The sequence below is a fragment of the Grampus griseus genome (genome assembly GCF_964374135.1).
Source record: "Grampus griseus genome assembly, chromosome: 20".
Lineage (NCBI taxonomy): Eukaryota > Metazoa > Chordata > Mammalia > Artiodactyla > Delphinidae > Grampus > Grampus griseus.
In genome coordinates, this window is record NC_139014.1 from 36,759,402 (window position 1) to 36,785,082 (window position 25,681).

Consider the following 25,681-nt stretch of genomic DNA (forward strand, 5'->3'; position numbering starts at 1 on the left):
TGTAATGAAGGAATTTATTGTCCGTGAAAGACACTGTCTGCCACACAAACCCCATGGGGTATCTCCAGACAGTAAGTACAGCTCCAGGCCTCTAATTCCTCTGGCCCATAATTATCTCAGGAGTACCATGACCCTGCAGTTCTCCCTATTAAAAGTATATTTCCTTACAAAATGAACTGTGCTTTATTGAATTGCATCATTTTGATCACTGGAAATTGACATATGGGCTAATAAGCCAGGAAGTTGGGTACTTAATTTATGAGGTTTCATCAGATCCTGTCCCAGACCACTCATTGAGGAAGCTAAACAGCCCACGATGAACTGGAAGAAAGTTACTCTGGCAGAGTTGCATTATATATCTCTCATTACAGAGATAATGAACAGAAAACTTTACTGGTGCAGATATTGCTTCCCACCCCTTGCTCCCCCCTCCCATCTCAAAATGATTTTGCTTTATTGCAACCCAAAACCATTTGATGGGCACAGTCTTATTCTGCTCATTAGCACCATTTTTCGTTTAAAATCCATCAACTGCTGAGATGAAAAGGCAATTTGAGTCTTTGCCTTTATCTTTAATATTTAAAACTGTTCACACAGCCTTTTAAAAATCAAATATTGATGCTGCTACCTGTTGTTCTTCAAAGTGGAGCAATTATACTGCAGGCCCTTCACGGCAAGCCTGTCTTTATTAGAAATGAGAATGGAGATGTTAAGGAGGCATTCATTTCTTTCCCTCTTCATGGCCTCCCCCATCTACCCTGGATGGAAAGCTGGGAAGAGTGTTTGGCTCTTATTAAAGCAAAGTGCTGAGGCAGCCTCCCGAAAACACCTAGTGGGCAGGCTGACAAGGGATATGGAGATGGAAGAAGCATCCTCAAAGTAGATTCTGCAGAATGGTGCGGCACCCTTGGAACTGTACAGCCTGCTAGGCTCTCAGCCAGTTTGCCCACAAGAGGCCTACTTACTTCAACCTCTGCAACGTAGATTTCTGAAGAACAGAGGTTCGTAATGGTTCCACACTGCCCTCTAGTGACTGTTCCCAGAAGCTATGAGCATCATGCAGTCCTTATCTGCATTCAGCAGTATCTAACCCAGGACCTGCCCTGTGCCAAGGATGAGGGATATTGAGGTGAATAAGATATGCAGCCTGTCCTAAAATTCCTCATAGTCATTGGAGGGGAAAATGCATAGGTGACAGCATCATCACCATGCACGTAAAGTCTCAAAAGATTTTGAGGAGGTCATCTGGAAGGATGAGAAGTGTCTTTCTAAACAGAAGAAAAGGAGACATAGCTCAGGGCCTGACTGTGTAGGGGTTGCTGTGCCACTACAAAGTTGTATGAGCAAGTAGGAGACAATTGTAAGAGTTTAGTTGAGAGTGTATCAACAATTTTAAAGATGCACATTTTCTTTTCATGTTTTAACATCTCTTTGGAATGCCTTCTATAATGATGGTGTTTATCATTTTATAAATATGATGGGACATAAAATCATGGTGCATTTTACAAATCTATGACATCTGAGATTTGACGAAACACAGTAAAATAAGAGCTTAAATTAGGCAGTGGCTGGGAGTGGAAAGGACAGCATAAAGTAAAGGGACAGAACAAGAGGTAGTGTGCAGACAGAGAGAAGGGGACAGATTATAGAGGCTTTGGGGAGGTGGTTTTTTTTTTTTAATTGTTGAATGATTGTATGTCAGATACAAAGACGAGGAGAGTTCCTCTGTGGAGTGTGGGTGAGGGGGGAGGGGTGTGTGTGGCAACAATTGGAAGAAACTAGTAAAAACAGGTTTGACTATGAGTATTTCAGGTTCTTTGACTATAAAAGAGATAGGGAGTTGCATAACAGAAAGGTGCTCTGAGATCACTTCATTACATAGAAATATGCACGGGTTTTCAACGGAGTAGGATGATGGAAGCAGCACAGGGAGGGCATGTGGGAAAGAACTGGATGATATTTCTTTTTGGCCGTCTGGGTTTGAGATGGTCTTCTGCCTATAGGGAACAGGAGCACAGCATTGCACAGCATTTAATTTGCTCTAATTCATCTGGCGAATATGCTTTCCTGAATACGCTTTCCTGATATCAACTGTACAAATCACTTTTGAGCCATTTACTATTTTTGTCATGGATGAAATTGAAAAATACCATTTGCTTCCCCCATCCTGAATACCCAGAGAGCTGATTTTAGGATCCGCAACAAAGAATCTCCACCCCCACGGCACACACACCACACTGCCTTCCTTCGTAGGCATTTGACTATAGTAAGGACCCAAATTGGCTCATGTAACTGTCACTTCGGAGCCATGAAATAGAATAACAGTTGCATAAAACTGAGCCATGTATTTCTGAGATATTGGTTATTGCAGTATTTATCTTCTCATCCCTAAAGTGAGATTCGAGCTGGTGCTGTCAGCTACTTAACCATTTCTTTTGGGCTTTTATTGGTTGTTGGATTTTAGATTTTATTCCTACTAGTCAAAGACTGGGGAAGAGGGAGAAGAGAGTTGACAGGGGTGGTGATGGTGGTGGTAGAGGTGATAGGCATTACAGAGGAGAGTGAGAGCCAAGCTCTCTGTGATACAGAAATGTTGCAAATCAACAGAATCAGCATAGTAGGACAGAGCATGCCAGCAGGAAATTATTTTTTTAAGAAAAGTGTGCTTTTCTAACATAATTTAGCATTATAGTGAAAAAAGTGGGACAGACATGCATTCAAATCCTCCCTCCTTTGCTTGCTGGCTGTGCAACCTTGACAAATCCCTGAACCTCTCAGAGCCCGGTTTTCCTTATCTGTAGCACAGAGAACCTCACAGATTTTGCTAACAAGTAAAGGAGATGATCTGTGTAAAGCACTAGCAGGGAGTCTGTCACACCTTGGTCACAGATACTCTGTGTCACCCCCACCCTCGCTCCTGTCTCAATCACTCCAGGAACACTGACTAGTCACTTTTTCCATTCCCCTTTTCACCTCTTATATTTCCCATCCTCAGCTCTTCGCTATCCTAAGTATCTCTGGACATCCACATCCTACTCATCTCCAAGGCCCATTTCAGATGCCAGCTCCTCTAGGAAACGTCTCTGGCACTCCTGAACAAAAGTCATCTGTCCCTCCTCAAAGTCAATGTAACAGCTCAGTATGCAGTCCACATGGGCTCTTTCACATTTACCACCTCTGACACTCACAGCTCTGTAACCTATTTGCCCTCGCTGAGTTTCAGTTTCTTCATCAAAATTGTGATAATAAAAATATCTGCCTCCTGGGGCAGCAGCCAGGATCAAGTTGCTAATGCAAGCACAGCGGCAGACACACAGACTTGACATACGGTAGTGATGCTGATGTCGTCGTCATAGTAGATTTAGATGTGACCTCTAGTCAGAAAGTGTAATTTCCTTGGCTGCATGCTTCTAGAAAGGACACATGTTGTTTCTAGAAACCAGTGTCTTTTCACAGTCACCCTTCACTTGTTAGGGGCTACAGTAGTCAATGGCAGCAGTGATGAAACCAATAAAATAAGTGCATCCGGGGTGGAGTCCTCTTTGAATTTCGTTGTGAATTATATTTACTCATCAGCCAAAGACCCTAAGTTTTCCTTCCATGGCACAGGAAATGCTCATTATACTTGCAGAGCCACTGAAAAATGCAAAGCACATGAAAACTGGGCATTGATATGAAATCTCAAATGCACAGTTGTTAAATGACAAGACAAAAAGCTTTGATGAATATAGAATAAATGACCTTCATGTTGGAAACAGAGGCTGTCTAATCCTGGGAGGAGAAGAAGCAGTGGGATGGCAGCACTTGGGAACTCTTCCATGATCTCTCAACAAATACACCTGTGAGCAAAAGCATTCCCACTTTTATGTAATTTATCTTCTCAGCTTATTTCATGGTTTTCAGATTCAACCAACTTCTTAGGAAGAATATTAAAAGATTTATAATTTAGATAATAGGACAGTATATATTCTTAGTAAATAGCACTAGGCCATGCATTACTGGGTTTCAAGGTCAGTAGATTCTACACACCAACCTAGGCAACTGTCATTTGTAGGCTCTCATGCATGGTTGCCCCATAAAATTTACTATATGAATCACAAAAAAAAAGAAGAAGAGGAGAGGAGAGGAAAAGAGAAAAGAAAATCCTGAACAGGTAGGGAGCTGTGTGCATGGATGGGAAAGAGATACAGGTTACTGATACTATACTCCTAATTTGTTCCTGGGGTGTTTAGTGCTCCTCAGAGTCTAGCATCTCCAGCAGCTGCCCAGTTGGCTCAGTCCCTAATACAGGAGTATGAGAGAGAACAGATTGGGAAAGAAGACTGATTAGGCTACACTGTCCAATGTGGTAGCTGCTAACCATATGTGGCTATTGAGTAATTGAAATGTGGTGAGTCTGAATTGGTATGTGCTTAGAGTGCAAAATACATACTGAATTTCAAAGACTTATTATGAAAAAGTAATGTAAAACATCTCATTAATACTTTTTGTATAGGTTGCATGTTGAAGTAACCTTTTGGATACATTGGGTTAAATGAAATATGTTGTTAAAGTTAATTTTACTGTCTTACTTTTTTACATTAACTACTATAAAGTTTAAAATTGCAAATATAGCTTTGCTTTCTATTTCTATGGGCAGCTGCTCTAGACTAGCTCTTGGGCCCACATCATAACCATTGTAACACAGCCAAGATTTAGCATCAGATGTGACTGTCCACAGAGTATCTTATTTCACTTTAAAAAATTATTTTGTTTACTTTTAAAATTCAAACAATACCAAAGGGCACAAGATGAAAAATGAGTCTTGTACCCCCTGCCCCTCCTTTTCCTGATTCCTCTTGGTTTCTCCCCAAGAAGTAAGCATCACCCCAGTTTCTTGTACACTCTGCCAGAGATACCAGGACACATTGCTCCCCAGCGCCCCCACTGCTTCCATCACTCCCTGTTGTCTCATGCCTCACCTATCTCATTTATGTTGCCTGCTGACCACTGTGAGCATTTGAGTATAGCCTAGAGGGCAGCAGCTTGTGATAAACAAGAGTCCATAGGGACAAGAACACGGTGAGAGATAAATGTTAATTAACTTGCGTACAGTGACGTGAGGAATGAGCAGTGGGACTTATTCTCTAATTATCCTCCAAACATTTGCTATTTCTAATTTCTTTGAAAAACTGGCATCAAGGATTCTAACCTGACCAGTGGGACCAGGGACACCCACATGGGGGAATGTTAAGAAAGTGCTCTGCATGCTCTGCTAGTGCCTATGTGCCATTGTGTCCCACCAAGCTCCCCTTAGGAGGCATTTTCCTCTTTGGAGACAAGATAACTGGAGATGGAGAATTATTTGCTTAAAGCCTTGTGAATCAGGGATTGAATTAAATGACATTAAGCTAGAAATAACTTTTCTAAGACAAGTTTTAATATGTTAATTAAAGTGGACTAACCTTGAATTTTCACAGTTTAAGGATAAAAGGTGGCCTGAATATGAGTCAATATATGTTTAGAAAGAGCTTTTATGCTATCATCTTTATAATTATTGAAGCAAGTCCTTACAGCATGGAGGATGCGGAAAGGATAAAGAATATGTCAGACTTGGTTAAAGAAGATGGCAATTTCCTGAGTCCCACCTCAGACCTATCTGGTCAGTCTGGGGGTGGAGCTGGGGCGGCATCCAGATATGGTGCTCAGAATTTCATCTTGTACACTTCTTTGTAATAAATAGAAACCAAGCATTGTTCAGGTACTGGGGATACAGCAGGAAACAAGAAAGGTAAATAAAAACATGCCTATATTATTTCCCAACCCCCCCAAAAATATATTTAAATTTATAGGAGTGTACTCAGCCTATGCTTGATTTGAGCTGGCACAGGTAATTAAGGTGTTTTCCCAGCCCACAAAAGCAGCAGAGAAGCAGATATTTCCGTGGGGGCAGTAATGCTGGTCAATCAGCTAATACCACCTTGATTTTGGTTACTCTGTCCAATTGGTCACTCATTAGAGAGTCCAAAAAGTTGGATACAGACAACCAACAATGAGAGGCTTGGCAAGAACTCTGGAGCACTCAAAGGCCTAGCAGGCTAAGATTTAAAGCAGAGTTCTAGTCCAGCTAAGGGAATTGGAGAACTAATCCTGAAACCAAAACTGAACCACAGTGATACAGATGAGGCCTGCTTGCTGAGGGTTAGGAGAAGCACAGTGAAGCAGAAAGAGACAAAATTTGAAATCAGACAGTCTGCATCCAAACTCTGACTCTTTAACTCACTAGCTATGTGACACTCAGCAAGTTGCATAACCCTCTGTGTGTTAGTTACCTCATCCGGAAAATGGGAAGATCACACCTACCTTGCAGATTTCGTGTAAGAATTTTAAATGTTCATAAAGCACGTAAGAAGACACAGAGGCAAATTATTAAATTTAAATTTTATTCATAAGATTAAATTATTAAAATAATATTAAATTAATGAAATAATTGGTTGGCAGCAGTGGATCAATAAACAATTAATATATAGGACTCACACCTGGAAACCTACACACCAGAGCTATAGTGGAAAAACTCATTCCAAACACCTCTCTCTGCTGTCCCCTCCCTGGTCAGATATTGGGCAATGCTGGGGTATCGGAGAAGGGCTTCGGTGCCAACAACTATGTGAGGCAAGAACATGCCCAGCCTAATGCCAGCCACCTGCCCATGGTATCCTTGAGAGAGATGGAGGATAAAGAACATTCTCTTTATGTAGCCTACACCTTTGCAGATCAGGCAACATTTTTCACACAGGTCTCAATTCCTCCTGTCATTACCACCAGCACCAATCATGTTCAATGCATGCTTTGCTGCAGTGGTGCTGCCTAGCATCCCTGAAGAGTTCGAATTGAAAGATACCATCTGTTATTTGAAGAGTCAATATTGCCATACACAGGTTCATTTTTTTATCTTAATAACAATAATAGGATTAGTATAATAACAAGCAGCACATTTGATCATTTCATCTGGCTTTTCAATACTGACTCCAAAATCCTAGTCTCTTCACATAGGAAGAGTAGTGACTCAGATAGATGGGCTAGAGAGATGAGTAAACTTAGCATTCCTAAGGAAGAATCTATCCTCCCTGCAGGGTTAAGAGTGGTGAGTGAGATCTTGAAAGTATTTCAACCCTCCTGTGCAACTTCATCTATGGCAACTCAAAGCCAATCATTCTGGTCCAGTTCCATTTTCTTTTTTAACTACATCTCAGTCACTTCCTGCCTAACTGCTCCAACTCACGAGCTCCAAATATTTCTCTTCTCTTTCTTTCAAAGCTACGTTGCAAAAATACCTGCTCCTAACGCTCCACATCCTTTGTTTCCATCTCCCCTCTTAGCATCTAATCCTCTCCATTTCTACTCAGTGCTCTAAAATCTACATGGCACAAACATCTGGGCAAGCACTGAGAGAAGCTCCATATCCAGATGAATGATATCATGTAAATGGTATGTCCAGATGTCAGGCTGATTTTTTTCTATTTTTCTATGGGCTCTGGTATTTATGTATCCACAGCCTTAGTGCTCCAGCATTTCTAACTGAGTCAGTATGCTAGTGTAGCCTCCGTGTTAAATAATGTAAAGGATAAACAAAAGAATAAGAGGAAGGGGAGAGGTGCTGTACTGAGCAAGAGACAGAGTTAATTAGTTGATTTCTAGTCTCGAGTCTGCCACTTGTACAATCTTAGATAAGTCTCTCAACCTCCCTGTGTTCCAGTTTCCAGGTTTATTGAGTAAAATGTTGGGCTTGACTATCTCTGAAGTCCTTTTAACTCTAAAATCCACACTACCCTAATTTTGCCAATTTATGTATATGCCACACTGTAGTGAGGCCAATAATTTGACTCCAGTTGTTTCTGCCACATTGTTTATTCTTGCAGTGATGCCTCCAGAGTGCCTACATGAGCAAGCAGCCTACTGGCTTCTTGAATTCAGCATTTACAAATCAGCCCTTTGGCATCTTGAGCTACTCTGCAGGAAACCGACTGAGTGGTGTTCTTAAATCTCTTAGGCTCACTAATTACATTCAAAGAAAACCTATTACACACCTCAGCAGAGCGGTCAGAGACACATGATAGGAAACCTCTGTTGCCAAGAAAGGACACCTAATTTATATGACATGATTGTCGGACCTTCTTCACTAATTCTGTTAGGCACTAAGCCAACATTATGAGCTTGGTCACCCAGTTGCTAAGCCAACACTAGGATAGTCAGGTATGATCCATTTCTCAACAACCAGCAAGTTGTGGACTGGGATTTCACCTGCCACCTGGGGGCCTAGAAATCCCCAAGGATATTCAGGCCAGGCCTGGCAAAACAAATTAAACCCAGTCTGGCATATCTGTGGGGAATCATAGTTGGGCTTTAAGAGTTTGTCCCCAATCCCAAAAGCTACTTATAATCTAAATGATTTCCCAAACAATCTTTCTGCCAACTTCTGACCTATTCTCTTTTAAGAGCTGTAGAATTTGGAATCAAACAGGCCACGGCTGGACTCTGGCTCTGCCAATTTCTAACTCTGCAGCTTTAGTTAAAGTCATGTAACCCCTTTGAGCCTCCATCTCCTCCTCTGTAGAACACGGATAATAATGCCTTCCTCACATGGGCAGTGTAGGGATTAAGTGGAGATACAAGTGCAAGGCCTAGCACACACCACAGTCACTGCTGCTGTCATCGATGTTAGGGTTACAGCCATCAGCCCAATGTATTCACTCAAATTACAGTAAAAGACAATCTGCTAGAGAAGACTGTACCCTAAAGGCAAGAGTGCCAGCACTCCTCTGTTAGGAGAGAGCAGAGCCTCTGCCAGCTTTATATAGAAAAATAAATTTGGACCATTATCAAATTTCTAAAGTTTACAGAGTCAGTGAGAAATGGAGTGCAGCATCTCTATGGTAGCTTTGAAGGTGTTGTCTGAGACAGTGGGAAGACCATGAGTTTTGGGTCATAAAGTCTTCTTTTGAGTGCTAGTGCCCTCGCTTGCTTCTCCTATAACCTTGAGTAGAGTCTTTAGCCTATCTGTACCTAGTTTTCTGATCCATAAATTGACGCAGCATCTAACACATAGTAAGTCCTCAAAAGTTGTGGGTGCCCTCCACCCCGTCTCTCCCAACCAACTGAATGCAAGTAGCCTTGTGCACGTCAGATAGCCATCTCTCTCTTTTACACAGTTGAAATTCTGTTTCCTGTCTGATACTCCATTTGTAGTGTTACATTTCTGTATAAGCTGTGGGGAATTATTTCTGAGTATTTAGAGATTTCAGTCAGACTGCCTTGAGAGAGAATGAAATGGAAATGTCACATAAGCTTTGTAATACACCAAACAAATAACTACTTATTGACTCTTTTGTAATTTCTGAAGGTAAGGTTTACTCAAGCTTAGCTGTCCACAATAAACATCAACCCTACAAGTGTTATCTCCATTAAAAAAAAAAAAGTCAATGTGTTTATTTTGTGAATTGAGTCTTTCTAAAAAGTTGAGCTTTTTAAAAAAGATACTCCGCCTCTTTTTTTTTTTTTTTTTTCCCAATCTGGTAACAGGAAGTTTGACAACCTGAGGGACTTGTTCCAGAATCACATCTGATACCCCATGCAAACTCAAGGATAAATCTACCTTGTTGTGCATATATCTTTTGATGGAAAAAATAAGTTAAATTGTTTCTTTACAATTGCTCTATAACTCAGACATACATTATTTTTTTAACATCTTTATTGGAGTATAATTGCTTTACAATGGTGTGTTAGTTTCTGCTTTATACAAAGTGAATCAGTTATACATATACATATGTCCCCATATCTCTTCCCTCTGGCATCTTCTTCCCTGCCACCATCCCTATCTCACCCCTCTAGGTGGTCACAAAGCACCGAGCTGATCTCCCTGTGCTATGTGGCTGCTTCCCACTAGCTATTTATTTTACGTTTGGTAGTGTATATATATCCATGCCACTCTCTCACTTTGTCCCAGCTTACACTTCTCCCTCCCTGTATCCTCAAGTCCATTCTCTAGTAGGTCTGCATCTTTATTCCCGTCTTGCCCCTAGGTTCTACATGACCATTTTTTTTAAATTCCATATATATGTGTTAGCATACAGTATCTATTTTCTCTTTCTGACTTATTTCACTCTGTATGACAGACTCTAGGTCCATCCACCTCACTACAAATAATTCAATTTTGTTTCTTTTTATGGCTGAGTAATTTTCCATTGTATATATGTACCACATCTTCTTTATCCTTTCATCTGTTGTTGGACACTTAGGTTGCTTCCATGTCCTGGCTATTGTAAATAGAGCTGCAATGAACATTTTGGTACATGACTCTTTTTGAATTATGGTTTTCTCAGAGTATATGCCCAGTAGTGGGATTACTGGGTCGTATTGTAGTTCTACTTTTAGTTCTTTAAGGAACATCCATAGGGTTCTCCATAGTGGCTGTATCAATTTACATTCCCAACAGCAGTACAAGAGGGTCCTCTTTTCTCCACACCCTCTCCAGCATTTATTGTTTGTAGATTTTTTGATGATGGCCATTCTGACCGGTGTGAGATGATATCTCATTGTAGTTTTGATTTGCATTTCCCTAATGATTAATGAGGTTGAGCATTCTTTCATGTGTTTGTTGGCAATCCATATATCTTCTTTGGAGAAATGTCTATTTAGATCTTCTGCCCGTTTTTGGATTGAGTTGTTTGTTTTTTTGATATTGAGCTGCATGAGCTGCTTGTAAATTTTGGAGATTAATCCTTTGTCAATTGCTTCATTTGCAAATATTTTCTCCCATTCGGAGGGTTGTCTTTTCATCTTGTTTATGGTTTCCTCTGCTGTGCAAAAGCTTTTAAGTTTCATTTGGTACAATTTGTTTATTTTTGTTTTTATTTCCATTTCTCTAGGAGGTGGGTCAGAAAGGATCTTACTGTGATTTATGTCATAGAGTGTTCTGCCTATGTTTTCCTCTAAGGGTTTGATAGTGTCTGGCGTTAAATTTAGGTCTTTAATCTATTTTGAGTTTAGTTTTGTGTATGGTGTTAGGGAGTGTTGTAATTTCATTATTTTACATGTACATGTCCAGTTTTCCCAGCACCACTTATTGAAGAGGCTGTCTTCTCTGCACTGTATATTCTTCCCTCCTTTATCAAAGATAAGGTGACCATAAGTGCCTGGGTTTATGTCTGGGCTTTCTATCCTGTTCCATTGATCTACATTTCTGTTTTTGTTCCAGTACCATACTGTCTTGATTACTGTAGCTTTGTAGTATAGTCTGACATCAGGGACCCTGATTTCTCGAACTCCATTTTTCTATCTCAAGATTGCTTTGGCTACTCAGGGTCTTGTGTGTTTCCATAAAAATCGTGAGTTTTTTTTTTGTTCTAGTTCTGTGAAAAATGCCGTTGGTAGTTTGATACAGATTACATTGAACTGTAGATTTCTTTGGGTAGTAGAGTAATTTTCACAATGTTGATTCTTCCAATCCAAGAACACGGTATATCTCTCCATCTATTTGTATCATCTTTAATTTTGTTCATCAGTGTCTTATAATTTTCTGCATACAAGTCTTTTGTCTCCTTAGGTAGGTTTATTCCTAGATAATTTATTCTTTTTGTTGCAATGGTAAATAGGAGTGTTTTCTTAATTTCATTTTCAGATTTTTCATCATTAGCATATAGGAATGCAAGAGATTTCTGTGCATTAATTTTGTATCCTGATACTTTACCAAACTCATTGATTAGCTCTAGTAGTTTTCTGGTAGCATCTTTAGGATTCTCTATGTATAGTATCATGTCATCTGCAAACAGTGACAGCTTTATTTCTTCTTTTCCGATTTGGATTCCTTTTATTTCTTTTTCTTCTCTGATGGCTGTGGGTAAAACTTCCAAAACTATGTTGAATAATAGTGGTGAGAGTGGGCAACCTTGTCTTGTTCCTGATCTTAGTGGAAATGGTTTCAGTTTTTCACCATTGAGGACGATGTTGGCTGTGGGTTTGTCATACATGGCCTTTACTACATTGAGGAACCTTCCCTCCATGCCTACTGTCTTGAGGATTTTTATCATAAGTGGGTGTTGAATTTTGTCAAAAACTTTTTCTGCACGTATTGAGATGATCATATGGTTTTTCTCCTTCAATTTGTTAACATGGTGTAGCACATTGATTGATTTGTATATGTTGAAGAATGCTTTGATTCCTGGGATAAATTCCACTTGATCATGGTGTATAATCATTTTAAGATGCTGTTGGATTCTGTTTGCTAGTATTTTGTTGAGGATTTTTGCATCTGTGATATTGGCCTGTAGTTTTCTTTCTTTGTTACATCTTTGTCTGGCTTTGGTATCAGGGTGATGGTGGCCTCATAGATTGAGTTTGGGAGTGTTCCTCCCTCTGCTATATTTGGAAGAATTTGAGAAGGATAGGTGTTATCTCTTCTCTAAATGTTTAATAGAATTCGCCTGTGAAGCCATCTGGTCCTGGGCTTTTTTTGTTGGAAGATTTTCAATTACAGTTTCAATTTCAGTGCTTGTGATTGGTCTGTTTATATTTTCTATTTCTTCCTGGTTCAGTCTTGGATGGTTGTGCTTTTCTAAGACTGTGTCCATTTCTTCCAAGTTTTCCATTTTATTGGCATATAGTTGCTTGTAGTAATCTCTCATCATCCTTTATATTTCTGCAGTGTCAGTTGTTCCTTCTCCTTTTTCATTTCTAATTCTATTGATTTGAGTCTTCTCCCTTTTTTTCTTGATGAGTCTGGCTAATGGTTTTTCAATTTTGTTTATCTTCTCAAAGAATGGTTTTTAGTTTTATTGATATTTGCTATTCTTTCCTTTATTTATTTTTCATTTATTTCTGCAGTGATCTTTATGATTTCTTTCCTTCTGGTAACTTTGGGTTTTTTCTGTTCTTCATTGTCTAATTGCTTTAGGTGTAAGTTTAGGTTTTTTATTTTAGATGTGTCTTGTTTCTTGAGGAAGGATTGTATTGATATAAACTTCCCTCTTAGAACTGCTTTTGCTGCATCCCATAGGTTTTGGGTCATTGTGTTTTCATTGTCATTTGTTTCTAGGAATTTTCTGATTTCCTCTTTGATTTCTTCACTGATCTCTTGTTTATTAAGTAGTGTATTCTTTATCCTCCATGTGTTTGTATTTTTTACATATATTTTCCTGTAATTGATATCTAGTCTCAAAGTGTTGTGGTCAGAAAAAATACTTGATACAATTTCAATTTTCTTAATTTTAGCTTTTGTCACATGCTTGAGGCAAGCATCCCATGAATGAGGGAGCCAGGGCTTGATCCCACATGTCTCTGACTCTAAAGCCTGTACTTTTAACCACTGGGAATTATTTGATTGCACAACCGATTACCTAACAATGCTTTCTTCAAATATGAGTTGATAGCCTAGTAACCCCCCAGAGTGCTTGGGATTACTTATATTAGTCAGGGTTCTCCAGAGACACAGAATTAATACAATGAGTATATACATGTAGAAAGAGATTTATTTAAGGAATTGGCTCATTTGATTATGGAGGCTGCACATCCGTAATCTGTAGGATGTGCTGGCAGGCTGAAGATCCAAGAAACAGTTGATACTGTAGTTCAGGTCCTAAGGTCAATTACTGCAGAATTACTTCTTGCTCTGGAGAGGCCATTCTTTTTGTTCTATTCAGATTTACAACTGACTGAATGAGGCCCACCCATATTATGAGGGGAACTCTGCTTTATTCAAAGCCCACTGAATTAAACGTTTATCTCATTCAAAACTACCCTCACAGAAATATCCAAAATAATGTTTGGTCAATTATCCAGGCACCATGGCTGAGACAAGTTAACACATAAAATTAACCATCAAATTTACCTTCAAATACCATTTGATTTCTTTACTACATCTTGTTCAAACAGCTCCTAACCAGTTGTGTTGACACCACACGTAACAAGTTGATATATGTAATTATATAGTATATATATATATTTTTTCTATATTATATAATTTAAAAAGTCAGTAATATTAAAATTGTTCTCCAAATGTCAATCTTATGGAAGGAGAACCAGTTTGTAATAATGCATATCTGTTATAGGATAAATCCAAGGAGAAACAGGCCAAGACACAGATTAATCAAACTATCAAAAATTAAATACAAAGAAAAAATATTAAAAGCAACAAGGGAAAAACAACAAATAGCACAAAAAGGAATCGCCATAAGGTTAACAGCTGATCTTTCAGCAGAAACTCTGCAAGCCAGAAGGGAGTGGCAGGCCATATTTAAAGTGATGAAAGGGAAAAACCTACAACAAAGATTACTCTACCCAGCAAGGATCTCATTCAGATTTGATGGAGAAATTAAAAGCTTTACAGATAAGCAAAAGCTTAGAGAATTCAGCATCACCAAACCAGCTTTACAACAAATGCTAAAGGACCTTCTCTAGGCAAGAAACACAAGAGAAGGAAAAGACCTACAATAACAAACCCAAAACAATTAAGAAAATGGTAATAGGAACATACATATTGATAATTCACTTTAATGTAAATGGATTAAATGCTCCAACCAAAAGACATAGACTGGCTGAATGGATAGAAAAACCAGACCCATATATATGCTGCCTACAAGAGACCCACTTCAGACCTAGGGACACATACAGACTGAAAGTGAGGGGATAGAAAAAGATATTCCATGGAAATGGAAATCAAGAGATAGCTGGAGTAGCAATTCTCATACCATACAAAATAGACTTTAAAACAAAGACTGTTACAAGAGACAAAGAAGGACACTACATAATGATCAAGGGATCAGTCCAAGAAGAAAATATAATAATTATAAACATTTATGCACCCAAAATAGGAGCACCTCAATACATAAGGCAAATGCTAACAACCATAAAAGGGGAAATCTACAGTAACAAAATCATAGTAGGGGACTTTAAAACCCCACGTTCACCAGTTGACAGATCATCCAAAATGAAAATAAATAAGGAAACACAAGGTTTTTGGTTGTTTTTTTTTTTGTTTTTGTTTTGTTTTGTTTTGTTTGCACTATGCGGGCCTCTCACTCTTGTGGCCTCTCCCATTGTGGAGCACAGGATCTGGACGCGCAGGCTCAGCAGCCATGGCTCATGGGCCCAGCTACTCCGCGGCATGTGGGATATTCCCAGACCAGGGCACAAACTCGTGTCCCCTGAATCGGCAGGCAGACTCTCAACCACTGTGCCATCAGGGAAACCCCAGGAAACACAATCTTTAAATGATACATTAAACAAGGTAGACTTAATTGATATTTATAGGACATTCCATCCAAAAACAACAGAATATGCTTTCTTCTCAAGTGCTCATGGAACATCCTGCAGGACAGATCATGTCTTGGGTCACAAATCAAGTCTTCGTAAAATTTTAAAAAATGAAACTGTATCAAGTGTCTTTTCTGACCACAACACTTTGAGACTAGATATCAATTACAGGAAAACATCTGCAAAAAATAAAAATACATAGAGGCTAAAAAATACACTACTTAATAACCAAGAGATCAGTAAAGAAATCAAAGAGGAAATCAGAAAATACCTAGAAACAAATGACAATTGAAAACACAATGACCTAAAACTTATGAGATGCAGCAAAAGCAGTTCTAAGTGGGAAGTTTATAGCAATACAATCCTTCCTCAAGAAACAAGAAAAATCTAAAATAAAACACCTAACCTTACACCTAAAGCAATTAGAAAACAAAGAAGAGCAAAACCCCAAATTTAGCAGAAGGAAAGAAATCATAAAGATTAGATCAAAAATAAATGAAAAAGAAAATAACAAAGCTCAATAAAACTAAAATCTGGTTCTTTGAGAAGATAAACAAAATTGATAAACCATTAGCCAGACTCATCAAGAAAAAAAAGAGAGAAGACACAAATCAATAGAATTAGAAATGAAAAAGGAGAAGTAATTACTGACACTGCAGAAATACAAAGAATCATGAGAGTTTACTACAAGCAGCTATATGCCAATAAAATGGACAACCTGGAAGAAATGGACAACTTCTTAGAAAAGCACAACATTCCAAGACTGAACCAGGAAGAAATAGAAAATATAAACAGACCAATCCAAGCACTGAAATTGGAACTGTGATTAAAAATCTTCCAACACACAAAAGTCCAGGACCAGATGGTTTCACAGGCGAATTCTATCAAACATTTAGAGAAGAGCTAACACCTATCCTTCGCAAACTCTTCCAAAATATAGCAGAGGGAGGAACAGTCTCAAACTCATTCTATGAGCCCACCATCACCCTGATACCAAAGCCAGACAAAGATGTAACAAAGAAAGAAAACTACAGGCCAATATCACTGATGAACAGAGATGCAAAAATCGTCAACAAAATACTAGCAAACAGAATCCAACAGCACACCGAAAGGATCATACACCATGATCAAGTGGGGTTTATCCCAGGAATGCAAGAATACTTCAATATATGCAAATCAATCAATGTGATAACCATAAAAACAAATTGAAGGATAAAGACTATATGATCATCTCAATAGATGAAGAAAAATCTTTTGACAAAATTCAACACCAAATTATGATAAAAACCCTCCAGATAGTAGGCATCGAGGGAACTTACCTCAACATAATAAAGGCCATATATGACAAACCCACAGCCAACATCGTCCTCCATGGCGAAAAACTGAAACCATTTCCACTAAGATAAGGAACAAGACAAGGTTGCCCACTCTCACCACTATTATTCACAATAGTTTGGAAGTTTTAGCCACAGCAAGCAGAGAAGAATAAGAAATAAAAGAATCCAAATCAGAAAAGAATAATTAAAACTGTCACTGTTTGCAAATGACATGATACTCTACATAGAGAATCCTAAAGATAGTACCAGAAAACTACTAGAGCTAATCAATGAATTTGGTAAAATAGCAGGATACAAAATTAATGCATAGAAATCTCTTGCATTTGTATACACTAATGATGAAAAATCTGAAAGAGAAATTAAGGAAACACTCACATTTACCATTCCAACAGAAAGAATAAAATACCTAGGAATAAACCTACCTAAGGAGACAAAAGACCTGTATGCAGAAAATTATAAGACACTGATGAATGAAATTAAAGATGATACAAACTGATGGAGAGATATACTGTGTTCTTGGATTGGAAGAATCAACATTTTCAAAATGACTCTACTATCGAAAGCAATCTACAAATTCAATGCAATCCCTATCTATATACCACTGGCATTTTTCACAGAACTAGAACAAAAATCTCACAATTTGTATGGAAACACAAAAGACCCCAAATAGCCAAAGAAATCTTGAGAAAGAAAAATGGAGCCAGAGGAAACAGGCTCCCTGACCTCAGACTATATTACAAAGCTACAGTAATCAAGACAGTATGGTACTTGCACAAAAACAGGAATATAGATCAATGGAACAGGATAGAAAGCCCAGACATAAACCCATGCACATATGGTCCCCTTATTTTTGATAAAGGAGGCAAGAATATACAGTTGAGAAAAGACAGCCTCTTCAATAAGTGGTGCTAGGAAATCTGGACAGCTACATGTAAAAGAATGAAATTAGAACATTCCCTAACACCATACACAAAAATAAACTCAAAATGGATTAAAGACCTGAATGTAATACCAGACACTATCAAACTCTTAGAGGAAAGTATAGGCAGAACTCTCTATGACATAAATCACAGCAATGTCCTTTTTGACCCACCTCCTAGAGAAATGGAAATAAAAACAAAAATAAACAAATGGGACCTAATGAAAATTAAAAGCTTTTGCACAGCAAAGGAAATCATAAACAAGATGAAAAGACAACCCTCCGAATGGGAGAAAATATTTGCAAATGAAGCAATGGACAAAGGATTAATCTCCAAATTTACAAGCAGTTCATAAAACTCAATATCAAAAAAAAAAAACAACCCAATCGAAAAATGGGCAGCAGACCTAAACAGACATTTCTCTAAAGAAGATATATAGATTGCCAACAAACACATGGAGGATTGCTCAACATCACTAATCATTTGAGAAATGCAAATGAAAACTACAATGAGGTATCACCTCTCACCTGTCAGAATGGCCATCATCAAAAAATCTACAAACAATAATTGCTTCAGAGGGTGTGGAGAAGAGGGAACCTTTTTGCACTGTTGGTGGGAATGTAAATTGATGCAGCCACTCTGGAGAACAGTATGATGGTTCCTTAAAAAACTAAAAATAAAACTACCTTATGACCCAGCAATCCCACTACTGGGCATATACCCTGAGAAAACCATAATTCAAAAAGAGTCATGTAGCAAAATGTTCTTTGCAGCTCTATTTACAATAGCCAGGACATGGAAACAACCTAAGTGTCCATCGACAGATGAATGGATAAAGAAAATGTGTCACATATATACAATGGAATATTACTTAGCCATAAAAAGAAATGAAATTGAGTTATTTTTAGTGAGGTGGATGGACCCAGAATCTGTCATACAGAGTGAAGTAAGTCAGAAAGAGAAAAACAAATACTGTATCCTAACACATATATATGGAATCTTAAAAAGAAAAAAAAAATAGTTATGAAGAACCTAGAGGCAGGAAGGAATAAATAGAGAATTGACTTGAAGACACAGGGAGGGTGATGGGTAAGTTGGGACAAAGTGAGAGAGTGGCATGGGCTTATATATACTACCAAATGTAAAATAGATAGCTAATGGGAAACAACTGCATAGCACAGGGAGATCAGCTCGGTAGTGCTTTGTGACCACCTAGAGGGATGGGATAGGGAGGGTGGGAGGGAGAAGCAAGAGGGAGGAAATTTGAGGATATATGTATATGTATAGCTGATTCACTTTGTTATTAAACAGAAACTGACACACCATTGTAAAACAATTATACTCCAATAAAGATGTTAAAATAAATGAAAACCAATGAACAAAATTATTTTCCATGGGAAAAAAAAATCATTAGACTTGGAATCAGGAGACCTGGGTTTGCCACCACTGCTAGCTGTATGATTCTAGACAAGTCACTGAGCATTCACAGACCACTCTTACTTCTCCCACTTACATGGGCATCGTATCTCTCATCTCATTTTGTAGTGAATTAAAATAAAACAAAAAGGACAAGTGTGAGGCAGCCATAGGCAACCTGGATATCCCCTGCAGCTTCATCGTCTCCATTCAGTTCTGTTTCCTGGTCTACATAATACAACTTTTTCCAACATGCTGCACACCAAAGTAATTCATTGGAAACACTGTAATTAGCATTACAGGTAAAATGACGCTGCTGCAGTGTTAATTACTTCAGTGCAGGTGTACCATCAGATATCATACATAATACTGTCAAGCCCTTTTTAAAAAAAATTAAAGTGCAACAAACCATACCCTGGTTACACAGCTTTTTTTTGATTAATATAAATTAATGTTATTTCAATGTCTGGGGGAAGGGTGGGGGAATAGGTGTATTGCCTCTAATTGTGAGAACACATACGCAAATGGTAGAATTTCATATGGATTCCCCATAACTTCCTTCTCCCACTCTGTTGTCTTCATAATGGAGATTGTAAGCTCCATGAGGGCAGGGACCATGCCTGGTTTTACTCACCACACTATCCTCAGCTCCTAGCACACAGTCAGATGAATGAATGAAGATAGAGCCATGGAAGTAGAAGGAGTATGGAAGTATGGAGTGGAAGAACTAGAAAGCACTGGTTTATTCCTGATTACCCTGGTTTCATGTTTGCTTCATGGCCTTCAAAATGATCTTGGATGCTTCCCACAACTGGAGCTTTAAAATCCAAAATGAGAGACAAGTGAATCATCACAATGCAGAAGTCGGTACAAGTTCTTCATTGTGACTTTTAGAAAGCAACACTATATTCCACTGGGCTATGGGAAGTGGGTAAGATCAACACAGGTCCTGCAAGGTCAGCTAGGCACCCATTTTCAAAAGTAAATGAAGGAAAAGAATGAAAATGTTTGACCATTAAATGTATTAATTCTCACAACAAACTCATGAGGGAATTTTTTCCAATTTTTACGTGTGTAAAGTACACATCTTAACCATTTTTACTTAAACAGTTCAGCAGTATTAAGTACAACCACCGTCCATCTCCAGAATTTTTTTCATCTTGCAAAACTGTAACTCTATGCCCATTAAACAATAACTCCCATTCCTCTCTGCACCCCACCGCTGGCAGCTACCATTCTACTTTCTATCTTTATGATTTTGACTACTCTAGGACTTCATGTAAGTGGAATCAATAAGTAATTACTGATAAGGAGGGATTTATCTCTATCATTCTCATATTCATTCTCTATAAGCCTTATAGTTTTTTATTCCTCATTTTCATAGGGGAAATTGTCTTATCTCTATTTTACAGTTAAGAAAACTGAGGCTTCAGGTAATTAACTGAACTACTCAAGGTCACCAAGAGGCAGACTGGGAATCTTTTGACTCAAGAGTCCTTTATTCTTCTCTCTACTGTGTGCCATTGTGTTAATTACTGGGGAAATGCAAACAAGCATAGGACATGGTCCCTGCCTTGCTTCAATGGGCAACAATTTTCTTAGGAACATTAGACAGACACATTGAGAGGATTTTTAGAAGTACGGGGAAGCCTGATATACTTGCTCATTGGAACAGAGCACATATCCTATAAGAATTTGAAGCAGCTCCTGTTATGCAGCCTTGCATACTATAGGGGCCCATGGATGTTGCTTGTTGAATTAATGCAATTTGAAGAGAATTTGAGATCCAGCCCTGCTCTGTGGGATCTACACTCCACAGCAAATGGATTTTGCATTAGATAATAAGCACTGTAATAATGTATACACAGTCTGACCCAGAGTTTGCCTAATGAAATATCTGCACTAGTAAAAATGTTTATCCATAACGATGTTCATTGCAGTATTTTTTTTAATTGAGTGAAAGATTCTTTAAATTGTGTAGTGCTTTACAATTTTCAAAAGTTTCACAAAGATGATTTAATATAATCCCATGTTAACCCTTTTTTTCTACTACGCCTAAATTGCTCCTCCCTCCTTCCCACTCCCCACTGGTAACCACTAGTTTGCTCTCTATATCTCATTGCAATATTTTTTAACAATAGTGAAAAAGTGAAAGGGCTATAAAGATTCAATAATAAGTCATATATGTTTACAGTGGAATATTATGAAGCTATTTCAAAGTGATATTGCAAAAGAACAGTTAATAACCTAGAAATATTCATGTGACTAAAAATAATATATATGTACTATATATATATTAATGTATAAATATGTAACAAATATATTAAATATATTATATGTGTGTTGTGTATAATATATTAAATATATAAATTTATATATATTAAATTATTATATATAATATATATAAAATCATATACCCTTGTATGTGAAAAGCATTTATTATCACACATATAAAATGATCCCATTAAAATATAGATATATACGGTTATGAGTGTGAAAAGTTATACACCAAAATATTAGTGGTGATTATTGGTTTACTGTAGAATTTTGGCTAATTTTTATTTCATTGAGCTGTTCTCTGTCTTCCTACCCATGTATAATACCTGTATATTATCTTAATAATTAGAAAAAATAAATTTTGCTTAAAGATGAATGCAGTGTCAAACACAAATCTATCTCTATCATTTTACTGCAAAGAAAGTCATAAATTGGGACAAGAAAAGAAAACAAACTCTCATTATGTCATACTGACTGAATATACATTTATTTGAGACTGGAGAACAGACATAGAGTCTTTGATAGGGATCATTTGGTTGCAAGGAATAGATAATTTAAGAAAAAAATAAATCCCTTTGTAAGATGTAAAGTATCAGAGAAAGTACAGCCCAGGCCTCATGAAGGAACTGGAACAAAGAGATACAAAGGGTTTCTGAAGGTGAAGTTGATATTCTCTCTAATTCTATCTCTGCATGGTTTCCTCTGTCACTCTTGGCATATCTGCTGCTTTCTTCTCTTATTCTGGTATGACTTTCCAGCTGATTAGCAGACTGACTGTCTGAGCCCCAAGTGACTTTCTAGTTCAGCTACTCAACAAAGACTGTCCAGAGCTTCTGTTGATAGTTCCAGAGTCACATGACAGAGAAGATGATTGACTTAGTGTATATCAGTTAGTTTTTGCTCTATAACAAACTATCTCAAAGCTTAGGGACTGAAAACAACCAAATTTTTAGCTCCCCAGTATATGGGAAGCTATGGTCTGTGGAAAATTCTTCTGGCCCAGGCCAGACTAAGACAGTCAACTGGTGGATCAGTCGTGGAATGGCCAGCCTAGGATGGCTTCTCCTGGGATAGTTCTCCTCACTCTGGATCATCCTCCAGCAGGCTAGCCCAGGCTTGTTTGCATGGTGGTCTCGAGTTTCCAAAAAGGAGTAAGGACACGTGCAAGTCCTCTAGAGGCCTACTCTCAGAATAAGTATGTTGTATCCACTACGTGCTATTGGCCAAAGCAAGTGACAAGGCCAGTACAGATTCAAGGGGTGGAGAAACAGATGGCCCTATCTTGATGGGAACAGCTACAAGGTCACATTGTAAGTAGTGTAGTTACAAGGAGTGGAAGAATTCTAGCCATTTTTGCAATCTGCACATAATCTGCCAGCGACTCAGGCTGACACAGCCTCCATCTTGTAGCTATACCACATTTACAACTTTCCACATTGCCCCTTGATTGATGAAGCAGGGGAAGAAAGAGACTGGAGAATCTTACATAAGCTTTTCACTGTTTCACTGGTCATGTCCCCTCACAGACCATGGCCAACAGCAGCACATGGGCTCTACCTTATAGCAAGATGGTGCTATAGTGAGTCAGTGGAGTATTTTGGTATTTGAACATTACCTGAGCTCTGCCTCCTGTCAGATCAGCACTGCATTTGATTCTCATAGGAGTGCAAACCCTACTGTGAACTGCACATGTGAGGGATCTAGGTTGTGCACTCCTTATGAGAATCTAATGCCTGATGATCTGAGGTAGAACTGAGGCAGTGATGCTAGCTCTGGGGAGTGGTTGCAAATACAGATTGTCATTAGTAGAGGTTTGATTGAACAGGAACCATAATAAATCAATTGCTTGGAGACTCATATCAAAACCCTATCTGTGAGTGGTAAGTGAAAACAAGCTCAGGACTCCCACTGATTCTGCATTATGGTTAGTTGTATAATTATTTCATTATATATTACAATGTAATAATAATAAAAATAAACTGCATGATAAATGTAATGCACTTGAATCATCCTGAAACATTCACCCCCCAGTCCGTGGGAAAAATTGTCTTCCATGAAACCTGTCCCTGGTGCCAAAATTTTGGGGACCACTGCCTTAAAGGATCCCTAGGGCTGGACCCAAAGGAGTCAGAGTAAGCAGGTAGAAAATCCAAGTAGCTCAGCAACCCATAGCCCAGAAGCATTCCATCTAGACCCATTCAAAGTCTCCCTTAAGTTTTCAATCTGCTCCTAGAGCTAAGTCAACACAGAAGACTAAGACAATAGACTCACAGGTAGGAATCAGTGTTCTAGAATCAAATGTTGAGAAGTGCTATGGTCGTAATCAACAAAATGAAGCTGAGCATCAAGTTCAAGAGAAAAGGAGGGAAAGAAACCCCAAGCAGTAAGGTTCAGCGGGCAGGGGCTGAAGCAAGATGGAATAGGAAGTCTGTGAAATGGGAAGCTTATATGAATCTCTTTAGCTTAGCACTGAGGCCACAAACTGCAAGAAAGTATCAGAGCTCTGACTCTTTGCAGTGTCTGGTTGCAGCAGTTAGAGAAGGACCTAAACCAAGACACACCATACTGAATGCTTGAGACTACAAACCTAAGCCTCAGTCTCCCCCTAAGGTTTGTTCCTATTCACTCATTTTAGCTTACTTCTCTCTCTTTTGGCCTTTGTAGCATCTCATACTTACTAACTGCTCTCTCCAATTTCTCACACCTGAGATTTTAACTTTTGCAGCATCTTTACTTTCCAAATATTTATGGTAAGAAGACAAGTTAATTCTTTATAAGTGCAATGTCCAAAATATTAGTCACAGTTGATGAGGTTTCCTTTGAGTTCCTACCTCAGATTCCTAAATGATAATGTGGCTTATGACTCACAGAAAGTACCATAGATGCCAGGTAGGGCAAAAGTGCTCTCTGGGGAGGCTGTCACTCCCTACTCCACATGTGGAATTAGCCTAGTGTCTTCCTATCAAAAGGAAGCAAAAGGCATTGGTCTAAGCACCATGCTGGGTTGAGTGAGAAATTGTGAGAAAAGGAAGGAGGAGAGTCTTGTTTGACCTGTTGCTCATTGCCTTGCAGGTCAGTGGGACCATGTACAACACTGGAAGACATGTGTCCCTGCGCCTGGACAAGGAGCACTTGGTCAACGTATCAGGAGGGCCCATGACATACAGCCACCGGCTGGAGGAGGTCCGGCTACACTTTGGTAGTGAGGATAGCCAAGGATCAGAGCACCTCCTCAACGGACAAGCCTTCTCTGGGGAGGTATGTGAGGTTATTGAAGTACTACGGGTAAGTGCCAATTAATAAGATTTGGTGCTTATTTATATCCAAGGTGTGATGACAGATGGAAAGACTGCTCTTGTATCTATGAAATAAGAAGGTCTGTGCCTACTTTCTCCATCTGTCTTTTGCAAGTTGACATAGAAGTTTATAATGAGCTTCCAGTGTTTTCCAGGGAAGACCACAGTGAAACTTGATATTTCCTCCTGAGACATTGAGAGACAGCTCTCTTGTGACTAATGCCCTAAGATATCGCCAGATCATTATTTCAATCCTAAACCCTCACCTTACATGTACATCTTCATTTACACCTATCTATGCAATCTATGCAATCAGCCCCCTATATGTCACATATGTTTGCATAGATTCCATAATTCTCCTTTCTGGCAGAATGGGTCTTATTTGCACAAAACTATTACGTATAGCGAAATAAATGTCAGGGAACTAAATAGTCTGAGTTTCTGCAGAATGTGCCGCCATTAATGGTGAGTGTCACTGTGTCTATCATCAGCCCAGACAGAACTCAGGCCACATCAGTGAGCCAAACCACACCTTCAGTTATAGGACAAGAGCCACAATTTAAACAAATATCATGTGTGCTATGACATATGACACTTGATAAGCAGGGTGTAGTTAATTTGACCTCTTTTACCTCCCTTATACTTGAGGGTGGTTATCAACTAAAGGTCAGGTGTCCTTATATGCTAAATATCTTGTAACTAGGTTTCTGTTTAAGAGTCCTCAATAACTGATGTCAAGAAGGTCTTCAAATAACAGAAGTATGTATTTCACTATTGGCTTGGTCTTTTTAACATTTTTAATCAAGATCATGTTTAAACGTGGCATTGTTTTTAATATAGTAAGGCCACACACTGAGAAAGAGATCCACAGCTGAATGAGTCCAGTGGCCAGATTTTAATGATCATTCAAAATGCATCAACTGAGAACCTACCTAGGCACTGTGCTAGTTACCAGGGATACGGATATATATATATATATATATATATATATATATATATATATATATATATATATATATATATAAAGACATAGTTCTTACCACAGAGGAGCTCAAAGAATACTATATTCAAATCATTAAAGTATAATGTCATGCTGTAATGGAGGTGTACAAAGGCCTTGGCCAACTCTAAGGAAGAAGTGACAAATTTT

General features: G+C 38.5%; 1 protein-coding gene across 1 annotated transcript in view; it reads left to right on the forward strand.

Annotated features, from left to right (window-relative positions):
* The window catches only part of CA10 (carbonic anhydrase 10), a gene marked incomplete at both ends in the record, with an annotated part of 622,237 nt that overhangs the window by 480,030 nt on the left and 116,526 nt on the right, over positions 1-25,681 (forward strand). Inside the window, one exon of the mRNA XM_082679881.1 lies at positions 24,308-24,493. Coding sequence (XP_082536007.1) covers positions 24,308-24,493 — 186 coding nt within the window. The remainder of the gene's footprint in view (positions 1-24,307; positions 24,494-25,681) is intronic.